Here is a 24,506-nt window from a genome sequence, read left to right as displayed (position 1 = left end):
CTTATTCCATATGTAATAAATGGTTTTTGGGTATGTTTCTAAATTGAATTTCATGTAAGGTTTTTTTTATAATTTCAGCTCCTATTTTGGGTGTATTACTAAAGCTCCCATAATAAAAAACACTAGGGTCTCAAAGTCACTCGTTTGGTGACATTTGGAATCTCGGTGACCCCCAATCCTATTCTTCTTCCAACTAAAATTGAAAATTTACCTTGTTTTCCTTGAATTTTGTTTCCATATATAATACTTCCTTCCTTTACGAAGGAGAAAAACAGGCAAAGCGGAGTCAGAATACAAGCCTTTATAGCAATTAAGGCAAGAGCGCTGTAATAATGTTTTTTTTCCTTCCTTTTTTAGCTCTGTCAATGAAATATATTTTCAAAAAAAATCAATGGGAATTAATTTGACACTGAAGAAGAGGAAGGCTATATAATTTGTGAACTATATATTGATTGGAGGAGCTACCAACCAAAACATAAATGATTCCATTCTTAATAATTAATTTATTGTTACATCAGCAAACTAAAAAGGAAAAAGAAAAACCAAAAAAACATAGAAGCCACCAACTACTAGGTTAGGGCTAGGGCTAGGGCTAGGGCTAAGGCTAGGGATATAGAAGCTATTTCAATGCGAAAGGCATGGGACAGAAGGCACAGAGAAGGATGAGGTGCCATGGGCATTGTCGCAGTAAGCATAAGACCTCTTGTTTGGAAGATCCGATTTTATGGTCACGTTGTCCATCACAATGTTTGTGCATCCGCCCCCTGCGCAGGCCAAAGTTATGGCTTTCTCATCAGCGCAAGTTCCGTTTATGTTTCGGTACGTCACGTCGCTAACTTGTACTGACTGCACAATCCAAATTACACAATTATACTCACTCTAATTAGTAAGAAATCATATCATATTGCTCTATTTAGAGAATCAATTTATGTTATTTTATTTCACCTTGCTTATGTCCATTGCTGAAGTAGGTTTAGCGAAATAGTGCTGGTCTATTATGATAGGATTTTTGGTGTCTTCAAATGTGATCCCCTCGAAAGTGATCTTCCTAGCATATCCCGAACCGCCCTTCATTCAATTCGTACAAAAATCACATTAGTTACAAAATCAATTAAGTTACTCTCGCATTCAATTCAATTTGATACGCATGTCTCACTTACTTCCCATGTCTTGATTCTCACTCCATTTGTTGTCCCCTTGAAGGTGCAATTGCTCACTTGCACCTCTTCCACTTGACTGTATTCTCCATGTTGACCTAGACTGCCAATACTACATACATATACACACACACACATAGATATCAGTTAATTAATTAATTAATTAATTAATAACTAAGCCATTTTCATGTAATTAAAATGAATGAATGATTACCTAATACCATGGCCTGGTCCGCATTTAATGTCCCTAATCTTGATATAAGATGAACCGCTATTGATGGCAATACAATCATCACCTATATATATATATATAGCAAAACAAATAGTGAACGAATTTGATTAAATAATAATTTACACCAATACCATCATAAATTAAAATTAATTAAGAAAAGGTTTACCATATATAATTACCAGTTGCTATATGAGAAGATTGAATTGTGACTCGGGTTGATTCGGAAATATCAATTCCATCTGTGTTTGGACTGTCTTTAGGAGCCCAAATGAAGAGACCGAAAACTCGGGGGCCATTGCAGCTACAAATGCTTATATGATTTTTAGGGCTATTGAAAAATGCCAGACGACTCAATTGGAAGCCATGACATTTGTTGAAATGAAGAGACTGCACCACCATGCATTAATTAATAAATACTCATCCTAAGTAACAGTTTCAACTTCAATTTTAGTTGACAAAAAAATAATTTACGGTTCGGATCATTGACATACAGTTGGTCTCTGGCAGCCCTTGCTACCGCAAGCTTTCCACCAAACAGCGCCGTTTCCATCAATTCGACCTCCTCCATTGACCGATAGACCTTGTACATTCGAAAACTGAATCCACATCTCCTTGTTTGTCCATGCACCAATGTTATTCGGTGCAACAATACTCCCTTGTATCTGTAAAACGTACAGAGTTTATAAATAAAAGTAATAGCAATAATATAGGCATCAATTATTATTTTAGTTTTTAAAGTTAATGTGAATTATCGACATTTGTTTACCTGGAAATTTACTTTACTAGCCCTGCAAGGCCCTTCAAACGCCACAGCATTTAACAAGAATCTTTTGCCCTGTGGTACCACCAGGGTAAGGGTGCCTTGAGTTGATGATGCACACATAGCTCCCCATGCCTTGAGGAAGGCCTTTGTATCATCTACTAGGCCATTCCCAACAGCACCATAATCTACCACATTGAAAGTATTTGTTTTTGCTTCCCATGCTTCCAAGAAGGCCTGCTTTCAATTGCACAATCAAGAAGAAAATTCATTAGAAAATAGAAAATTTAATGAGAGAGAGAGAGAGAGAGAGAGAGAGAGAGAGAGAGAGAGAAAATGAAGAACTATGTACTTGTGGATCATATTTTTCAGTTTGGGCATTCGCACGATTGAATGAATCTCTTGTTGTTGCTCCAGTCTCCCATCCTTTTGAGAAGGCCTCCTTTTAGTTTCACAATTAATACAAAACATAAAATTAAAAAGAAAACGCAAATTAGATCAATGGGAAAAAAAAAAAAAAGCAAACAAAAATAATAAATAAATAAAAGAGGATGAAGAAATAGTGTAAACATACTTGAGAAAGACCCTCATCATCAGTTTGGGTGTTGTGATGAACAGCACCATAATCAAACAAATCGAAATCATCTGGCAGGACTATTCTAGCACTACATGAACGATTAGGTGAAGCAATTAGCCAAATAATTAGGACCAAGACGGTGGCGGTAAGCGGGACCTTCATTTCTAATGGGTTTAGGGTTTAGATCGAGAGACAAAAAAAAGACAAGGCTTTGGAGCTCTAGAAAGAACTCAGATCGCAGTGAAATGTTGGTGGGAGGAGAGCTATATATATAATGTGTATAGTGCATGCATACATGTGATCAAAACAACGTAAAATAGAAAGAAATAAAAAATATCAATCAATCAATCAATCAATTGAGAATTCAAATTCTTTCCTCTCTTTTTTGTTCTTCTTTCTTTCTTTCTTTTGTCAACCTTAACCGAAATACTTCTTCTGATTAATCAAATTTTCCATGTTGAAGGTAGAATCGCATCTCTACTTTTATTACATAAGCGTTGATTTATAAAAGGTGAAACTAGATGAGCTCCAAATATTATGACAATGATTTATTTTTAATTAATTGCATGTGTATTCACTACCAAAGAAAAAAGAGAGCAGTAGTCACGTTTTTTAAGTAAGGAAACTGGTTTTCGAATCATTAGAGGATTGGTCAATGACTTTAATTGCTTCTTACCATTATTGGCGACATGCTATTTTATTTTGCTTGTCATGATGATCATACAAAGATATCATCCTAGAAAACAGCCGCTTTGAGATAGCTAGAGCGTGTAGGCGTGTGCAGAATCATGTTCCACAGTGATTCAGCCTCTGATCCATATCAAATGCCAGCAGAAGGGTGTCATATGTTCCCATTGTTGCTCCTTGGCCTTTGCTCAACATCCACTTTGCCACCTAACCAGCACCAAGGATTAGCCATCTATAATGCATCCATCCATTTGCCTTGTTATGGGGCCTTACTTAAACTTTTGCTAATCAAACAAGTTAATCTATATACAAAAAATTATATCCCTAAAACCATTAGAACAGGGGTCATTACGAGCAAGTTGCACCTAAAGTAAAGCAGTACCTACCAATTCTACACAATCCCAAGTACAGTCTAAAGAAGCCATAGCTGAATTACAAGCACCCATTGACTCCTCTTCCTTAGGATTCTCAAGGCCTTAACCGCTGCAATCAATGGAAACTCATCAGTCTCCCAAGCTGTCCATTTATCTAATGCTCCATAAACTGTCTCTTTCTCATTAGGAAGTCCGGAGACCTGTCATTTCAATGTTAATGAAGAAAAAACAGAGCAGCAACAGGATCTCAAACATTTTATCTAAAATCTGCAACTTCGAAAAAAACATGGTATACATCCCATACAAACAATAAACGTGTTTTATACGGTTATAAAGCTTGAAAGAGAAAAGGCAAGATTATGAAACTTAAGAAGAAGACTAACAATTCTGACAAGATTGAGTGCCTTTTGCCCAGACCCAGCCGAGTCTTTTTTCTGCCATAAGTGGTGCTCTTCACTTCCCACCTTCTTGATTGTTTTCCTACATTTCATGCAAATTTCTCTAGGAGAAAAAGAAAGAAAAAGAGATGAAGACTGTTAAATGAAAACTTCCAAGTTTTAGAAATCAAGCGGGAAAGTAAATGCATGACAATTTTGTTCTTGCTTTCCTTAACAATCAATGACAAAGCTGCTTCAGTTGTCTTCCTCTAATGAGTCAGCCAAGAAGTGAAATTAAATACCCAAGTAGAATAAGGTAGACTTCGAAAGAAATGTGACAAATTATGAATAAGGTTGCTCAGTTGTTCACCTGATCAATTCCTGATAAGGGGAACTGGCAACAAGTACAATTTCCTGAACTCACAAACATTCGTCTTCTCTTCTTTAATTTCCAATATTTTGAGCAGTTAAGTATAGCAAGAATTCTATAGTGAGGGCCTTATACTTAGGTGAGGCCCTATCTCTTAGCCGTTGGATTAAATTAGTTAGCTTGATCTAACGGTTAAGATATATGACCTCACCTAAGGGCCATATATTAGGCTCCCACTATAGAATGACTCCTAAGTAGGACAACCTATGTTGGCGTACATTCTCTCGGCCTCAAATGCTAGGCCGTAAGATTTGCGCAGCCAACACGTGTTACCTATAAGTTAGGAACATAAATTAGAAGACTACCTATAAGTTAGAAACATAGAAGACTACTTATAAGTCGGATACAAAAATAGACAAATACAATTGTATGTTACCTATAAAAATAAAAATAAAAGGTACCTAAAATACTATTACACATTGTTGAAAATATGAAAAAACACATATATAATATACCTATGCAATAGGCAAGAGGACAATATACATATGATAATATATCTAGAAGAGTATATAATAATAATAATAATAATATATCTACATTATTATTGTAGATCTCGTAATAGTTGTCTTATAAATTATTTTTTACATGATTTATACTTCAACGGTATAATAGGAACAACCAGATAATTTATTAATAATAATAATAATAATAAATTTACATCAGAAAATACTAAAAAAGGAATGTAATCCTATTTAGTAGAAAAGTTAAAGGACTTATATCAACAACAACAAATGCGAGGATCAAACCCAACTTATATTCTCAATTTTGGACTTATTCCAAATTTTCTAATTAAAGTATTAATGTAATACTGATTGTTGTTCCACCAAGCCGTGATGTCCCTGAGCAATAATGATATTTGTGGAGGTTTCTTCCCAACATATCAGAACAATTTTTCTTTTTCTTTTTTCAGTAAAAGATGCAAAATCAATTAATTCTATTATCCTATTGTTTCCTTTTGAGGGAGGAATCAATTTCATTATATTTTTGGGTTAAATTTATCTTTGCAGATTGTAGAATGACCAAGGTATGAAACAAAAAAGGTTAACAAATTTGAACTGATCATTATGTACAAGAGCCTCATGTGTAAGCTTTTGATTTTCGTATAAGATAGATTGAATAACTATTTATTTTCATTATAAAAGATTGTGTACAATGTTCATATCTTATTTGAGCTATTTAGCTACAATGGAGTGTATAGCATAAAATAAAGCTTCACAGACTCCCTATTGAGTTTGTACCAAAATTGAGAATTGTTAGATTTTGAGTTTGACTCTTCCTAAAAATACTCAGGTTTACGGGTACAATCCAACCATCAAAAGCCTAGGAAAACAATGGGCAAGCCCTAGAGGGAATAAATTCAAGTGAAACGGACTAGTCACACATGTCTAAATTTGAGGTGGTATCAAAAGACTAACAACCTCATAAACACATCCTAAAAACAAAAGAGAGCAATCAACGAAGACAAGGCTTAGGAGGGCAACATTGATGTATGAAAATGATAAAACAACTAGCAAGAATGTGCCAAAACAAATGCATCTTAAAGAACCTCCCCCAAAATTTAACGACCACAAAATAAATTAGCCAACAATCCAAAACTCATATAGCACAATAGACTCGTAAGGATTTCAAGAATTATGTTAGGCTAAATCATTAAATGTGGGAACACAACTTATCAAGAGATGACTGGTCATAGGCCAAAGTGGCATCATCCAAACACGACCATACATAAACACAACCCCAGTGTTCAAACTGTTTGTACCAAAATTTGCACTTTTTGGCCAAACTCTCCATTCTAGCCAAAATACATTTGGACTTATTTTTACTCATCAGCCCAACTGGCTATTCGGGCTCCACTTGCCAAAAATTGGAAAAGAAGCCCATAGCATTCCAAGAGATAAAATAAGCCAAAATAGCTTTCCCAAGTTTCCAGATTACATATTTTGAAACTTGAGGTCTGACCTTCATTAACTCAAGACCATATCAACAGAAAGGTAAAAGCAAAAGTTATCTCCTATAGCCATTTAAGTCTTAGGAACTACAGACCCGTGTGGTCTCATCAGTTAAGATATTTTGAAGCACAAGTTACAAAAATGGCTAGAAGGTATTCAAAAGGAATTCTTAGAGAAAGCATGCTGAGTATCTCTGCAAAACATCCATGTGCCTTCAAAAGAGGGATATTTTCTTCACAAGTTACAAGGAAAAGATATTCATCACAACTGATATTTTCTAGATATTTTTAGGAACCAAAATTCCTATAAATACAAGGGATGAGAACTGAAAAAAGGGAACCAACAAAACAAATACAAAAGAAACAGTCAATTCACTGATCATTCTAGCCTTCAATAGAAGCAAAACCAACAAAGGTACCAAGGACCTTCAAAGCTATCCTTGAGATTCTGCTCAGAATTCCCAGCCACTCACAACTCAACTTGATTATAGCTCTACCAATTTCAACATTGGTATCGATTTCCAGCTAATATTTATTAGTTGAAGGTGCAGCCAATTCAGTCCAGCCTGACAGTCCAGTCCAGTCCAGTCCAGGCAGTCCAGTCCAACCACACAATCCAGTGCAGTCCAGCTTGACTAAAATGGTCTCAGAAATGGCATTTCAGGCAGAATTCGAAGTCCAATATTTTGATGTATTTCCAGACTTAGCAGTTCCTTTCATTTACTGTATTTCAAACAGTTCTTCTTGAACTTGTTTTTATTTTCAAACACTTGTATTTTTGCTTTACTTCCCAGTTTTATTTAGATAAATTATGAAGTCCTTACCAGCAGTCTAAGGCATAGAAAAGAACTTACTTGGGAGATATTCCTCACCCAAATTCACAATTGTTTGTTCAAAGTCAATAGCTTGGGGCGCAAGTTATTTTTACTCTCAAGTCTGTTAGAATTGAAAAATTGCTAACGGTGGCACGCTCGACACACAAAGAAAGTTAATTTATTGACCAACCATGGTCTTTGGATTAATGGGGAACTTTACCCTGCCATTTCACAGGTACTAAACACAAAAAGGGGTGAACACAAACAAAGGGTGTAAATAAGACAGGGAGAAGACAAGTGAGCCTTTGTGCTTTGTGTCATAACCAATGGTCTTGGTTTTTAGAGTGTGAAAATTAATTTCACCAAAAGACACACGATCCCTGTTAAGCATATACAACATGACTTGATGGCCAAAGACATAGCTAAGGAATAAGAGAGTTGTGAATGCTGGAAAGTAAAAAGTTGTGTTCAGTAGAATTGCTGAGTCTTAAGCCACAAAAAAATGAGAACCATTCAATTCAGACGACTAGTGTAGATGACTAGTCATGCAAAGCAACCATTCCCATCAAAGACCCCATGAAAAACAATTAGTTTTTTTAAAACAAACGAAATACCGACAAACAAAACATGTCCAAACACCTTAGCATATTAAACATTTCAATGACTAGCTTTGTCCTTATAAATTAATGTACACTCGAAAACATTATTCTTAAAAAACGCAGTAGAAGCCAAAATGTCAAGAAAGGGAACGTCATGTTTGCATGTCAGCTAATAAGCTTGCAGGAATAAGAAGGAGAAGAAGAAGCGATGTGCGCTCTCCACGCGACAAAGCAGCATTTGCACGTGCAGCAAGTAACAAACTCTCACCAGGCCTCGTGTATTTTATTCATGACACGCGCATGCAATCTGCATTTGCAAAGCATTTCTTTATCTTCTTAATTATTTTTGCTCACTCTCTCCTTAATTTTGAAATAGTCCAGAAACTGCAACTTGAAAATGATGTCAATTTTTTATTTATAGAAAAAGGCGATAGATTGCATTCCTAATTTCAATATAAAATAGGGAGGAGTCCGCCAACAACAGTAAGCGCACAAAATGTAGAATTAAAATCTTTGTCATTACTTTGAAATCAAAATTTCAAAAAAAAAAAAATAAATAAAAAAGAAGCCAAAAGTAAAAACTAATTTAATTATTAATTATAATAATAATAATAATAATAATAATAATTATTATTATTTTAAACGTTAAGCCACCTGGATCTCTTTCCCAACAGAAAAGCACATGCCCACACACGCTGCGGAAGTTGAGAAGTCATTTTCTCAACCATTTTATTACTCTTATTAGAATCCAGTATTTTATTTAGTTAAGTGCACTAATCTTCTAGATTTTAATTTACAAATGCTGAGATGAATCATGAAAACGACGGCTGGTTTTAACTTGTATATATAACTGACATGGTCACCTCACTTTCTAACCAAATTAAACCAAAACCAGCCCCATACTTACCATCACATCATGCTAGCTTTATCTCCTCCTTTGTTTTCAACCGTTGGATGGCTTTCAGAGGATCCCATTATGACCAGAAGTACTTCTACAGAGACAGTTCCACTGACCAAATTGCAGAGTCGTTCCTTCATATCCTTCCATCTCAGCTGCCACAATTTGAGCTCGATCTTTCCACAACTATGAGCGGGGACAATTCCAGGGGTTCCACAGTGGCTAAGAAGATTAATCATAACGCTAGTGAGCGTGAGCGCCGAAAGAAGATTAACAGCTTGTATTCCTCAATGCGTTCACTGCTTCCTGCAGATCAAGCGGTACGTACAAAATGATTTCATTCATTAATAACGAACTGCATTAGTTTGGTAATTTCCCAGTTGTTATTAGAATACTACTGCTACATACTCAAACTGTGAAAATTCCATGTGATTGTTACAGAAAACATTAAGCATTCCGAATACAATTTCGCGAGTGCTGAAATACATACCGGAGCTCCAAAAGCAAGTGGAGGGACTAATTCGAAAGAGGGACGAGTGTTTATCAAGAGCTTCTAAGCAAGAAGATGTAATGCAGGAGGACATAAAAAGCTTCTCATCAAAATCTGCTGTTTCAACCTATCGGCTTAGTGATAGAGAAGTTGCAATTCAAATATCTACCTTGAAGACTCACAACAATCTATTATCTGAGATATTCCTAAATTTAGAGGAGGAGGAGGGGCTTCACGTACTAAATGCTTCTTCCTTGGAGTCATCAGGAGAGAGGGTCTTCTATAATTTACATCTTCAGGTATGTTAATTTTCCATATAAATAATTTTTTTACAACGTACGTACGTACTACGAATATCCCTACTTATATATCTTTTCTTCATATTATATACAGGTGGAAAGAAGTTGCAGATTAGAATGTGAGAATTTAAGCGAGAAGCTCATGTCCTTCTATGCCTGAGAAAAGGCAGGAGTTATTCCCGTAGGAATCTTTGGTTCTGATGTGCAGTGTGTAGCAGGTGCTAAAATATGAATATGGGTTTTGAATATGTTAGGTTCTTCTTTTATTCTTCTCCATAAGGAGGTATATATAAGAGTTTACATGAGTGCTTTATCAGGAATTAGATACAGTAAAGGATTAGGAAAATATCTCCTAATTATACAATGATTTGACAACTATATAAAATAGAAAAGTAAATCTCTTAATTAATCAAGGAAATAAATCTATAAAATAGGAAAGTAAATCCCTTAATTAATCAAGGAAATAAATCTCCTTGATTAATTAGGAGACTCACTTCAACACTCCTCCTCAAGTTGGTGCATATACGTCAAATGCCCAATTTGGTAAGTGAGTCATGAAATTCGTAGCACCCAAGTCGATAATCCACGCGAATGTTTGAGAGGACATATGAAAAGTAGAACATCAGGATTGACCGCATGCTTTTGTGAGTCTTAAGATTCGATCAACTGCATTCCTATGAGACACATTGTGCCCATGTGCCATTCTTCTGGATAGCTCGCATTTCTTCATTCATGTCTTCTTCCCATTTTTGGTCTTCTAGTGCTTCAGTTACACTGTTGGGAACAGGTATGTCGGCTAACTGCTTCACAAAGTGTACCCGTGACTCTGATAATCTGTTGATGGATACATAATTGTTGATGGGATATTTTCCATTTGCATTAAGATCTTCTTCGTAGTGAATTGGAGGTTTACCACGATTCTTCCTTTTTTTTAGAATATGATATGCAGGCTCTGTGCCTTCTGAATGACGTCCTCAGCAAGTGATTGGTGTGGTACTGGAGCTGAAGAATTCTCCAGAGCGAGCACAAACTCCTCAATTTTCTCCTCCTGAGTGTGATGCTAGGGAGATGACTGAAGCGGAAAAAATCTCATAAGACGGTTCAATTTCCTCCTCCTGATTTTGACAGTGTGGAGAAAACTGATCGTTTTCCTCTGGTGACCGGTCGCTGGATTTTGGCGACCAGTCAGTTTGAAACAGCTTCTTTGACTACCAGTCGCTTTCCACTAGCAACTGGTAGTTTTGAAACAGATTCTCCGTGTTCGAAGAACTAAGAGGGGGGGGGGGGGGGCGATCGCTTTCCACTAGCGACCGACATTTGATTTAGGAATTTGATTTGATGAATTTGATGTAGGAATTGGATTTGGATTTGAATTCAGGTTGGAAGGTTGGGATTCAAATTCGGATTCGGATTCGGATTCGGATTCAGGTTGGAAGGTTGGGATTCGGATTCGGATTCAGATTTGGATTTGGATTCGGATTCAGGTTGGAAGGTTGGGATTCGGATTCGGATTCGGATTCGGATTTGGATACGATATCCATGGCAGCGGAAGGATTTAAGAATAAGATAAAAAAAGATGTGTTTTAGGGTTTCGGGATTCAGGATTCGGGATTCAGGATTCAAAGTTTCGGGATTCAGGATTCAGGATTCAGGATTCAGGGATTCAGGATTCAGGATTCAGAGTTTCAGGATTCAGGGTTTCGGGATTCAGGATTCAGGATTCAGGATTCAGGATTCAGATTTCAGAGTTTCAGGATTCAGGGTTTCGGGATTCAGGATTCAGGATTCAGGGATACGGGTTCGTGTTTCAAGGAATTCGATACGAGGGATTCGGGTTTAGATCTAAATCTGAAACAAGGAATTTGATTTAGGATACGAGGATATGAGGAATGCGATACGATGATACGAGGATTTAGAGAACACAGAAACCTTGTGAACACGGCTAAAGGACACAGAAACCCTGTGAACACGGCTAAGGAACACAGAAACCCTGCGAACACGGCTAAAGGACACAGAAACCCTGTGAACACGGCTAAGGAACACAGAAACCCTGTGAACACGGCTAAAGGACACAGAAACCCTGTGAACACGGCTTAAGAACATAGAAACTTCTCTTCAATTCTCTTCTCCCCCTGAAGAGAAGGGTATGTCGGAGTCAAGAAAGAGGCAAAATCTCCATGAGAATAAGAAACAGATCCTTTTTCACTCCCCCTCCCCCCCTTGAAGAGGAGGGGAGGAGAAATTTTGATATGAGAATTTAGAGACAACCGATGATCGATTGCTCTGATACCATGCTAAAATATGAATATGGGTTTTGAATATGTTAGGTTCTTCTTTTATTCTTCTCCATAAGGAGGTATATATAAGAGTTTACATGAGTGCTTTACCAGGAATTAGATACAGTAAAGGATTAGGAAAATATCTCCTAATTATACAATGATTTGACAACTATATAAAATAGAAAAGTAAATCCCTTAATTAATCAAGGAAATAAATCTATAAAATAGGAAAGTAAATCCCTTAATTAATCAAGGAAATAAATCTCCTTGATTAATTAGGAGACTCACTTCAACAGCAGGAACTTATGGAGAAGATTAGTCTCAACCATGGGAGTATGAACGAAACTAGAGTAAATTTTAGACAATGCCATGTAAATACTAATTGAAAATTGGAAGCCATGATCAAAAGGCATGGCAACAAAACTACAAAAAAAAGGTAGTCATTTGCGACCAATTTTTTCTGAGGGACTCCAAATATCCTCGGAACAAACACTATTTCCGACAACAAAGTACCATCCATTGGAAATACGTCAATGAAGTGTTCACTATTTCCGTCACCTAAATTGTCCTCAGAAAAGAGTTCTTTTGCCGTTGGAAATAACTGATTTTTGGCGGAAAAAATTGGCAATCTGTCCTAACATCAACAGCTGACAACACAATAGAGGGGGAAGCTATTAAGTTCATTAAAAACAACAGACTTATGTCGCGTCAAACCCTAGGGGTGGGCATAAAAACCCTTGACTCAAACGTGCTTCGACTTTGGGGATTGAAACCTTCAAAAAACTATTGGACCTTTCGCCACATGTGATAAAATCATGACGAGGAAGGATACCTAAAAACATATCTTTATAGCCCTTCCAACTTTCATAATTAAAACCGATGTCCATCTTATTGAGCAAAACCCATAATCTCTTTCCCCAAAGCGTTCGTGTTTTGAGCGAGGAACCACTTTAATATGAACTTCTCGACCAAACCTTCCCAAGTAGTGATAGATCGGCAGTGACAGAGTTGAGCAATACCTTGGCTTTATCCCTTGGCTTTATCCTTCAATGAGAAAGGGAAAAGTCGGAGTCTAACATGTTCTTCACTTACTAATCCCATCGGAATGAAAAACACACATATGTTGAGGAATTCTTTCAGGTAGTTAAATCTAATAATTATTAACCCAAAAACTAATTTGTTTTCCCTTTTTAATGTCATAATTAAATTAACTTTAAATTCGACAAACAATTTCTATCATTTTTACCATCGGAGTGATTAATCATGTTCATGACTCATGATGATTAGCTGTAATCACAATACCGCCCTTATTATGGAGTCCCACTCTTGAAAAATGAATCAGGAGTCTGATTGCTGATTTTTTGCAGACCCCACTCTTGTTTTGATTCCTATGGTTAGGGGTGGACATCAATTCCTATAGTTAGGGTGGACATCAATTCGGCCGACTGACTAAACTGGCCTAAGCAAACCGTAATAGCTGGTTTGGTTTGATTTTGACCTAAAGAGAATTCAAACGGTTTAAAAAAGCAAACCATACCGTGATGGTTTGGTTTGATTCGGTTTTGAGTTTTGACAAACCGACCTAAATTGAACCGGACGATCTACTTGTATATTTATATTTATTTTATTTTATATTACATGTGCAGCCCTTTCATTCGATAATAATTATATCAGGATGTTGAATGTGAAGTTTGATGAAAGTTAAGTTATTGATATTTGAATTTTAATTATATTAGCATGTTAAATTTTAGGATGGTTTGATACACTAGAAATGAGAAAGAAAAAAAAAGGGCTTACAAACGGAAAAGGAAAAAGAATTGGGTTGGTTTGGTTTCCATCCTTACTTTTTCAATTACTGAATCGAACCAAATCGTTTTATCGTAATTGGTTTGGTCACGATTTTTAGGTGAAACTAATTGAATCTGGTCTATGCCTACCCCTGGCTCTCTTTTGAGGGATCCCTCAAATAATTTTATTTAAGAGACGCCATTTAGGGTACCCTACGATATATATATTTTTTGAACAATCCAAACCATCTATTTTTTAGGTCTTCATTCATATATCATCCTTGCAAAAAATTAGACAAATCGGAAACCGTTTAGACATCTAATTGTGTCCTACAAAATCAACGAAGATGGTGCTTCAAGAAAGTACTAAAATTTCAATAATTTAATTGGGTACTCAAGTGATATCAGATTTAAGTGATTTTTTTTGTAGAGATTATCTTTGAATGAATATCTACAAAACAGACAGTTTGGATTAGTGAAATACAATCCGGAGTGGGCATTACAAGGGTGTCCCTCAAATAAGCTTATTTCAAGGATCACTCAATGGAAGCTCTCTGTATGTATATATACATAACATGATATATAATTGATACACCCATACTAATACCTAACTTAATCGGGTTGTTAAATCTTAACACAAATTCTTGTACACAATGAAATCGGCAGACACGCTGCTCTTACGAAGCAGAATAAGCCGCTATGGTGAAATCGATAGACACGCTGCTCTTACGAAGCAAAATAAGCTGCTGTGGTGAAATTGGTAGACACGTTGCTCTTAGGAAGCAATGCTAGAGCATCTCGGTTCGAGTCCAAGTGGCAGCATGGCATCTTCTAAAAGAGTTAGTCCTATAATGAATTCAAGTCCAGATTTCAATTCCTATAATTGTGAGACCCCTTTTTAATAATTTTTATGATATTTTCAACTTTAGGGCATATATTAACTCATATATCCTCTTCTATCGTTTCAATGTAATTACAATTCATTTGATAACTTTATTAGTAGATGAAATCATAGGACTATATGATTCGTTAAAAAAGAATATTATATATATATATATGAGCTTAGTTAACGTCGAAAGATAATCAATGAACTTATATTGAACAGGAAAAACACATTGCAAGGGAAAATGTCAACAAAGCAAACGTCATTTGTTGCTTGTGTGAAAATATATAGATATACAAATGTTTGTTTCTGCATATAAGGAGGATGTGCGGTCTCCATGGGACACAGCAGCTTATTCACGTGGAATAAGTAGCAAACTCCGTCGTGGCCTCGTGTATGTTAATGCTTGACACGCGCTGTCTGCACTTCCAACTATTTGTGAATCTTGTAAGAAATCTCACCAACTCTATTCCTTTGCAGTTTCGACCTCAGCCAAACCCGAGACAATTTTTTGTTTTTCTTTTATACAGACAAGATTTTATTTTAATTTAAACTGTGGATAAGAGGATTTGAACTCGGGTATAAAATGAAGAGCACATTTACAGTAACTTCTGGAAAGAACCCACGGAGCATTTAAATGCATTTGAAAAAACTCTCATCTTTTATATCAACATTTCTCAACTCCAAGTATTCGAAAGCAAAGTTGGGAATTTTAACAATATATAACATGTTTATACAACGTCAAAGATAAAATGACACTAGATCATATTATGTTGCAATTGATGTGTTCTTAATACATGAATTATAGAGTAAATTATTAATTAAAAAAACTGTCACACTATAATGATCGAATTAATTTGGCAAAAAAGTACAATCCCTCTAGTGTTACTCAAAGTACGAAACTACAATATCCTCGCCTCTATGCATAAACATTCATCAGAGTGAGAGATAACTAATTATCATGACTTATTTGGGTCTCTATCTCTATGTTTTCCAATTGGATTTTCAACTGTTTTACTCAAATTCGAACTATAACGCTAGAATTAAAAAATCAGCCAAGTTACCATCCGAACTCATTTAAACATCAAATTTTGCCCTTATTGTCAAATTTTTCGAATTTCATCCACTTTTTCACATCCAAAAAATCAGGTGTCCTTCACATGACTTATTACTTGAGTTTATTATTATTATTATTACTATTAAAGACTGAACTCTAAACCTTAATAGTAATAATACATAAGGTTAAGCCACGTGGATCGCTCCCCCAACAAAGGGCACATGCCCACACGCAGTGGAAGTTGACAAGTCATTTTCACAACCATATCTTATTGTAAAGCATATGTTCATTTTGTAAAGAAAAAAACCAATATTTTAATTAACAAATGCTGAGATGAATCATGAAAATGACGGCTGTTTGTATATATAGATGACATGAATATCTCACTTTCTAAGAAAATTTGGCCAAAACGCAGCCCCAAATTAACTGATCATCGTACATCATGCTAGGTTTATCTCCTCCTATGTTTTCAACCATTGCATGGCCTTCAGAGGATCTCTTAAGTCATGACCAGAACTACTTCTACAGAGACAGTTCTATTGATCAAAGTGCAGAGTCCTTCCTTCATATCCTTCCATCTCATCAGCCACAAGTTGACCTCGATCCTTCCACTGCTATCAGCGGCGATTACTCCGGCGTTTCCACAATGGCGAAGAAGCTTAACCATAATGCTAGCGAGCGTGACCGTCGCAAGAAGATGAACAGCTTGTATTCCTCACTGCGTTCACTGCTTCCTGTCGATCAAGGGGTACGTACAAAATGATGATTTTATTAACATCGAACTGCATCAGTTTCCTCATTTCTCTTGTCAGATATTTGGCATATAATATATCGGCAGGGCAGACTATGAATTTGGACTGTGGATTCAAACAAAAACTCACCTTATCTACATGTACAGCCGGAATTAACAGTCTGACAACATATGTAACTCTATGACGAGGAAAACTTTTGGAGTATCAATTTTAAACACAAGAAAGTTATGAACACCGCGTAACTTTCTTTAATTCCATGTGATTGTTACAGAAAAAATTAAGCATTCCGAATACAATTTCGCACGTGCTGAAATATATACCAGAGCTTCAAAAGCAAGTGGAGGGATTAATTCGAAAGAGGGAGGAGCTCTTATCAAGAACTTGTAAGCAAGAAGCTGCAATGCATGAGGAGAAGCGAATAAAAAGCACAGCTCGGAGCTCATTATCTGCCGTTTCAACCTATCGGCTTAGTGATAGAGCAGTAGCAATTCAAATATCCACCTTGAAGACCCACAACAATCTATTATCTGAGATATTGCTAAATTTGGAGGAGGAGGGGCTTCAAGTTCTAAATGCTTCTTCCTTCCGGTCATCTGGAGGGAGGGTCTTCTATATTATACATCTTCAGGTATGTTAATTTTGTACAACATATATTTAGCTTGCTTCGATCTAACTAATTTGTTTACAAAGTGCCACAACTAACCAATATCTTATATATTATATACAGGTGGAACGAGCTGACAGATTAGAATGTGAGAATTTAAGCGAGAAGCTCATGTCCTTCTATGCGTGAGAAAAGGCAAGAGAGTTATTTCCATATGAATTTTGCATGTAAAGTACTGGTTGAAAGTACCCAACCTTATTTTTTTTGTCGGAATTGAGTTTCATTAAATAGAAGGTCAAAGCCAGATTACATCAAAATGAACTCAAATAATTGAGTTCACACAAAATGCAATACAAACAGACATAGATCACACTACAAATAAAACTAACAAAATGCATAAAGCACATGTAAAGGCATTAAGCCCACATAAAGGCAAAGAGCCCACATAATGGCAAAAAGCCCACAAAAGGCAAAAGCCCACAAAACACAACACAACATTAGGAAACCCTAACACCAATAACAAGTATGTGCCGCACAATCCAACAGCCACAAGCCGTGCCACCAAAGCAAGCTGACAACCACCAAAAAGAAACCAGTAACCAACAGAAAATGGTGGTGAGCAAGCCACCCAAGCTACACCTAGTAGGAGTAGTGCTACCATAATCCAAGCAATAAGTGCTATTTGCACTTTAAGGGCATCCCAAACTCCATAAGTTCCACTGAGGATAAACAACGGAAGAAACATCCGTGGAGTCAAAGAGCCGATGATAGTGGTTAAGACCAAACGATGTGACACAACCTCCAACACTGAGGAGAGAAAATGCATTGCAGAAACCTGTAAAGAGCACAGCAAGCTCGAAGACTCCAGGAAAAGCACAGATCCAACAAAACCACCCAGAACGACCAAAATTGATAGGCAGTCCCTGGAGAAGAAAAGAGCTCGTAGTTCACCAAAAAAAAAAAAAGAGCTCGTAGCATTAGCCACCACCACAGGACCACAGGGCAACCGATAGATTGGGCAGACAGCTGAATCCATCAAGACCAACCCCAGATCCCAGCACAGGCTGGGAGGGGGAGGGAACTGGGTGAAAACAGGGGATTCAAATCCCTGATCTACAAAAGAAACAAAACCAAATACAAAGGGCTAAAACCCAATTAAACCACCAAAACCCAACCACAAAAATGCCCAGCCAAATCAAAAGAATAGGAAAAGAGAAATAGGAACAGGAAAAGAAAGCAAAGGAGGGAGGGGAGGAGCGGACTGGAAACTAGGAAGGAAAAGGGCGGGGAGGGAGGGGGAAATGTAGAGGCCACCCACCTCCAAAGGGGGTGGCGGCTAAGTCTTCAAAACTAGGATTTTCTTCCTAGAGAGAGGAACTCCCTGGTAACATCTCCACACCTATAAGAACATATGTATAAGTGTATGATTTATAAGTTATGCGTCAAACATTTTAATCTAACAAAGTTCACTTGATAATTATCCTAGATCAAATTAAAGAAAAATTGAATCTATTATTAGTAATCCATATAAGAGAGCATAACCTGCACCTCACATATCAGTAATCTGTCTTAAAAATATAACTGCTGACAACACCATAAAGGGAAAAGTAATAAGTTCATGACAAAAAGCTGGCCTACTCTGTTTACTAATTGGCTTTTCCTAGAAGCATCACGAAATGTTGAGCAAACCAGCATAAGGACTGTAAAACATTGATTGCAATCTGAAAGGTCAATCCGTAAAAAAATTATCTTGTTAGTTGAAGTGATCTAATTTTTTCACAGACATTTTTTATTTGTTGGTGGAATCAGAAGCTACTTCTTTTACCCCAAATCGCCTTAGCCTCAGAAATAGGCCAAGTACTTGAGAATGTCTAATACACTGAATGAATGAACAATAAATTGCGCCCCACATAATATAACCCTCTAATCGAGCCACTGTGAGTCGAATATACACTACTGCAAAAAACGAAATAGATGACGGGGATCCACCGTTGTTGTAATGCTTTGAAAACCGTCGTTAAATCGACCGCCATCTTTTTGGGAGTCAAACTACGACGGCTTTTCACCATCGTTATTTACTATAAAGACGACGGTTTTTAAAGAAAACCGTCATTGTTGTTATATAAAGATGACGGTTTTTAAGAACAACCGTCGTTATTTAGAGGTAAAGATCGTTAATTATAGGTGGAAAGACGACAGTTTTTATAAAAACCGTCGTTAATTATTTGTATAGATAACGGTTGTTTTATAAAAATCGTCGTTAATTATTTATAAAGACCACAATTTATTATAAAAACTGTCGTCTAATAAGTTCCCAAGTTATTACATTTTAGTTCCTTTTGGTTTCCTATGATGCTATACAACGATTTTAACTAGAAAACCAACCGTAATGCTTTATTAATGAATATATACACTCAAAAATAGTTTCATTCATAAAACTTGAAGATTCAATAGTTATTACATGGTTAACCAATCTTTAGTCTACAACAAACATACTTCCTACCAATTAAATATAAATATTCAATTGATACATGGTAATTAAGTAGTACAAGCTTTTCCTAACAAGACCTATGTACTCCTAATCCAAGCCTTCCTCATCCAAACATACAAATGATGCACAATTGAAGTCTCCTCCATCATCCCTGTAAATAAATCAAAATGACAGAAAGAAAAAAAAAGCTAAGATTATAAACAAATAAAATTAGTGAAAGAGAAATTTTACCATTGAACTATATTTCCATAGAAAACCAGTAAAAATGAGCATAAAAGGACCATAGGGAACCTGCAAAAGGAAAAAAATTATAAATAAAATGATGGTGAAAAGATATAAATCTGCAAATAAAAAAAGAAGAGTTAGAGCATGATCTCACAAAAGAAGCACGACAATAATATACTTGGATAAGCTATTACCTTCACGTGTTCATAAGGAGAAAAAGAGCAATACATATGGCTGAAAGTTGTCCAGGCTAGCAAGTTTTGCTCTCAAGTGAAAGACCATAATTGACGTTCAAAAAAACTGAAGAATAATTCAAACACACAAGGACTTGTGGGATGAAACAAATACACTTGGTGTTGTACTCTATTACTGCTTTTTTCCTCTTTATAACTTGGGGCATTGTGTTCATACCGCAAGGCTTTTTTCCCAGAATTCGATGTAATTGTACTCGGACTTGAATCGTTGGAATGAGCTGGAACCAATTTCATTTTTTTAGGAGTCATGCATAGGTTCTTTTTGGGAGAATTGGGTGGCTTTTTTGAGGGCCTGTTGATGTCCCCATAGTGTAGGAAAATTAAAGATATAAACCTGCAAAATATCACAGCCATAGTAGGAAAATTACAGAAAAATGATGAACGTTAAGTAAGGTGCACAAAATCAGAGCTATAGTACAATGATCAAATAACCTTTAAGTAACTAAATGTAGAGACACATATCATGGTTTTTGATCTGTAAAATTCGTACATTACAATATAATTCTCAAATTATAGAAAACTTCATACATTGAAACAAATCAAATAGAGAAATGTCATACATGATTAACTTCATTCAGTTATTGACATGTACTTTATCCACCACCCATATATCCTCACACCCAACTCTAATATTTTCAATCATATATCAGCATGCCACTTTGCTATAAACATAAATCTATAGAACCCAGAACCTATTTCAATTAACCCAACAATTTCAATCAAAATCTACCAATGACAAGAAATCTACAGAAAGAACAAAACAAAATAAATAAACAACGCATGAAAATAGCACCGCAACAACCAAATCAAGCAAAATGAAGGAACATGAGTAATTCTTAAAATATGAACAACAGTATTTCTTAAGGGAGAAGCCTTCCAATCTAACCAAACAAGCCAAAAAAACATATCTCTGACTCAGAAGAGGGAGAAGCCCAAACCCAAATTCGTGATTGAGAAAATCAAAGGCTTAGCGAAAGTACCCGAGAGTGTTGATGAAGGGTCATGAACTTGAGGGAGCTCAGTGACCTCCAATGGCATAAGCCCAGGGAATGAGAAATCGACAGTAGCGAACGCGAATGTCAACGATAGCCAAGGGTAGGGCAGTGAACGCCAATGCCGACGGTAGCAACGGCAAGACAACTCCAAATCGACGGAACCCACAGTGAACGCGAAAGAGATGACGACCTTAGAGATATGATAGAACGAGAGAGAGAGAGAGAGATAGAGAGAGAGAGAGAGAGATATATATATATATATATATATATATATATATATATATATATGATAGAACGAGAGAGAGAGAGAGAGAGAGAGAGAGAGAGAGAGAGAGAGAGATGGTTTGAACCAAGTGAGGTCTAGATAGGGAGAGGTCGAGAGAGATTGGAAATTTTCATCGAGTGCAACGAGAGGGAAACTTAGAAGAGCAAGCGCGAGTCGTGAAAATTTAGGTCACTTGAGTGTACAGTGTTTAGCGTGTTTTGAATCCACGTCACCTTGTCTTGACAACCGACGTGGTTTTGAAATATGTTTTCATAAACCACCGTATTAGATATCCTAGGACGTCGCTTCTATAAACGCTGACGTGATTTGTAGCCAATTTTAAAACAACATCGTGAAATTCACTTTTCGACATCTTTTAGGTGACGTAGCTTTCAATTTTTGGCGTAGTGATAGGTTCTTTTCTATGCCTTTTAGGACTTCAATAATTTTTCTAGTACAAAGGAAACAACAATTATAATAAATAGAGTTGACTCTATGCAAACTAAAACAGTAAGTAAATACAGTAGTCTGAATGTAGGAAAGAATATGAGATTACTTCTGTTGAAATGTTAGGTACTGATTTGGATTTTAGGGAGAAAAGGGAAGGAGATGAAAGAAGGAGCTGGAACAATATTTCTGCAAAACCGTATAAGCTGATGTTACTTAGACATTCTGGCTGTAAATAGTAAAACAGTAACACTAAATCAGTAAACCAATTTACACATCAACACTCCCTTTTAAATGGTTTGCTGATTTCACTCCAAGTAGCTCTCTTAGAATGCAAAACCTTTCCTTTGGTAATGCCTTCGTGAAGATGTCTGCAACTTGATCTTGACCTTTGCAATAGATCAAATCCACCACTCCTTCTTGAATTGCATCTCTGATGAAATGGAACATTCTTCCTATGTGCTTTGACCTTTGATGGAACATAGGATTCTTAGACATAGCTATACACTACTAGATTTTTGTATTTGCGCGACGAAGGAGTTTTGGTTGCGCAAAGTACATTTGTGTCGCACAAATAGTAATGCGACAGAAGATTCATCGCGCAAAATCTGTTGCGCAAAGATCGTAAAGAATGACTTTGCGCGACGAAAATATTCGAATTGTCGCGCAAAAGGCACGACGGTAAACCTTCGTTGCACAATATTTCACGGGACGATGAGATTTTTCGTCGGTCAAAGTTTTGCGCGACGAAAGTACGTTCGTTGCATTAACATATCGCGAGGAATAGTAATCGTCGCGCTAAAGTAGAGGGACGAGAGTATGTTCGTGTCTAAAATATTTGCGCGACGAAACATAGTCGTTGTAAGGACACTGCGCAACGACTAACGTTCGTCGCGCAGGTATTGTGCGACGAGTGTATTCGTGATTAAAATATTTGCGCGACGAAACATTTTTGTCGCATTTACCTAGAGAGACAAATTCTTTCGTCGCGCAAAATAGAATAAATTCTTTAAAATTTATTATTAATTTAAAATTAAATTTAATTATTTTGGTAAAAAAAATAAATTTGGTTTTTAAAAAATAATAATAATAATAATGAAATGAAATTGCAATTAGAAAAGGTAATAAAGAGAAATATGTAAAATGTTATAACATAATGTATTTAGTACAATAGAAATATTTAAAATGTAATTAAGAATGTTAAAATCTAATCAAACAACCCTCCAAGATCTACATTGTCGTCTGGCAAATGCAGCTCGGAGGTCTGGACATTGTTGACAGGGGGAGAGGTGTGGTTGCCATGCTCGGAGGTCGATGGGGGAGTAAAAGGCGGGATTGAAATGCCGGAGTGAGCGAGGGACTGTAGAATATGAGACAAATGACTCTTGAGGTCCGCCACCTCTGTCTTCAAAGCAGTCACCTCTTCATTTGACTCCGATGATTCACGGGGTCTAGGTGGCCGCTGCCTGGCATTCCCCATCCCTCGACAATATGTCCCTGGGCGCCTCCCGAGACTCTGATCCAAGGTTTCAGTCAGGATTTGAAACCCTGCATCTGATGGAGGAACCACGGACTCGAGCGGCGTATCGGGAGGAAGCTGGGAGGCGGACTCCTGAAGAACCAACTGGCTCCTCTCAATCTTCATCATCTGTTGAACATAACATAAAATATGAATTAAAACATTCATATAATAACTATAAAAACTTGAACGCTTACATAGTAATTTAAATTAAAGGCTACTTACATGAAGGGACTCCGCCAACTCATTCCCAGGTCGAACATAAACGTCGCCAAATACATCAATCTCTGGGAATTTGGACCCCCCCCCCCTTTAAATTGAGCAGAAAAAAAAAATGTTAGTACGAAAAAAACAAATTAATATTAATGACATATTAAAAAATAAATAAAAATGACTTTATTATTACCTGGCGCCGCGCCTCCATCCTATAAGAGAAGGGCCTGGAACCTGAATGGTGGAGAAGAGTCTTCCTCTGCCTATTGCCCTTATTTGCTTTGGCCTTCTTCTGTTATATAAAAAATAAAACGTATTAGTTGAAAGTGAAATGAAATATAAAAAATTAAATACACATTAGTAAGAAACATGTAATAAGTTTCAATTTAATATATAAAAATACCACATAATCGGCCTCTTGAAAATGACCGCAGAGCCACTGCCAACTATCCTCCCGGCCCTCAAGCTCCTTCGGGCAACCCTTTTGAAGAGCAACCTGCGGATCATCATATGCCTGAAAATGGTGATGCAAGTCGCTCTTCCACTGCTTGTACCTGTCAGCAAAGAGTCTGTTGATGTAGGCCAACAACTCTTCGCCGACGTTCTCCAAATTGTAGTTTGTCTAAAATAAATTCATTACATACATTAAATATTAGAAATAAAATTTGAAGGGAAAAACAATTAAAAGGTATAGAATACATACCGACAGGTGTCCTAACATCTCCATCCGCACATGATCAGGCATGACCCTCCAGGACTTCCATTTGATCGGGCAATAAGTCCGAACGACGGATCCAATGTCATGGGCCAACGAGCTGTGCTGGTCAGCCGTTGGTGCAGCCCGATGTCGCGCGTCGTATGCGATGTTTATACGACTGTTGTTCACTCGGGTGACTTTGGCCGTCGTCAACTGGCGACAGGGTCCTCGGGTGTTCTTCTTGGCTGGAAAAAAATATAAAATTAACATTAAATAACAAATCCTACTAACATTCTTGGTCTGAAACAACTGGAGTTGAAGGAAAATCTTTACCTGGTTGTGACCCCGACGCACTAGCAGCAGATGGCGACGTGGTGTCGGTCGTGCTGGGAGAG

General features: G+C 36.8%; 2 protein-coding genes and 2 pseudogenes across 3 annotated transcripts; 2 read left to right on the top strand and 2 right to left on the bottom strand.

Annotated features, from left to right (window-relative positions):
* Positions 1 to 624: 624 nt before the first annotated feature.
* On the bottom strand, positions 625 to 2,888 carry LOC110763514 (putative polygalacturonase At3g15720). The gene is made up of 9 exons (XM_088244605.1): positions 2,724 to 2,888; positions 2,502 to 2,591; positions 2,156 to 2,386; positions 1,881 to 2,051; positions 1,569 to 1,776; positions 1,372 to 1,453; positions 1,161 to 1,269; positions 964 to 1,068; positions 625 to 846 (listed from the first exon to the last, which is right to left on the bottom strand). The coding sequence occupies exons 1-9, from the start codon at positions 2,886 to 2,888 to the stop codon at positions 625 to 627; spliced, it is 1,383 nt and encodes a 460-aa protein (XP_088100731.1).
* Positions 2,889 to 3,404: 516 nt separating this feature from the next.
* Positions 3,405 to 4,278, bottom strand: LOC110763518 (pentatricopeptide repeat-containing protein At4g18975, chloroplastic-like; annotated as a pseudogene).
* Positions 4,279 to 8,872: 4,594 nt separating this feature from the next.
* LOC110763517 (transcription factor ORG2-like) lies at positions 8,873 to 9,866 on the top strand (annotated as a pseudogene). The gene is made up of 3 exons (XR_015825828.1): positions 8,873 to 9,174; positions 9,296 to 9,643; positions 9,738 to 9,866. The product of XR_015825828.1 is annotated as a transcription factor ORG2-like (transcript).
* A 6,193-nt stretch (positions 9,867 to 16,059) lies between these two features.
* On the top strand, positions 16,060 to 17,278 carry LOC110763516 (transcription factor ORG2-like). The gene is made up of 3 exons (XM_021966312.2): positions 16,060 to 16,397; positions 16,673 to 17,029; positions 17,129 to 17,278. The coding sequence occupies exons 1-3, from the start codon at positions 16,092 to 16,094 to the stop codon at positions 17,192 to 17,194; spliced, it is 729 nt and encodes a 242-aa protein (XP_021822004.1). The 5' UTR covers positions 16,060 to 16,091; the 3' UTR covers positions 17,195 to 17,278.
* Positions 17,279 to 24,506: the final 7,228 nt, after the last annotated feature.

Source organism: Prunus avium, chromosome 7, assembly GCF_965620075.1.
Source record: "Prunus avium chromosome 7, drPruAviu1.hap1.1, whole genome shotgun sequence".
NCBI lineage: Eukaryota > Viridiplantae > Streptophyta > Magnoliopsida > Rosales > Rosaceae > Prunus > Prunus avium.
The sequence above is the reverse complement of the archived record's forward strand: the minus strand, read 5'-3'. Positions and strand labels throughout refer to the sequence as shown.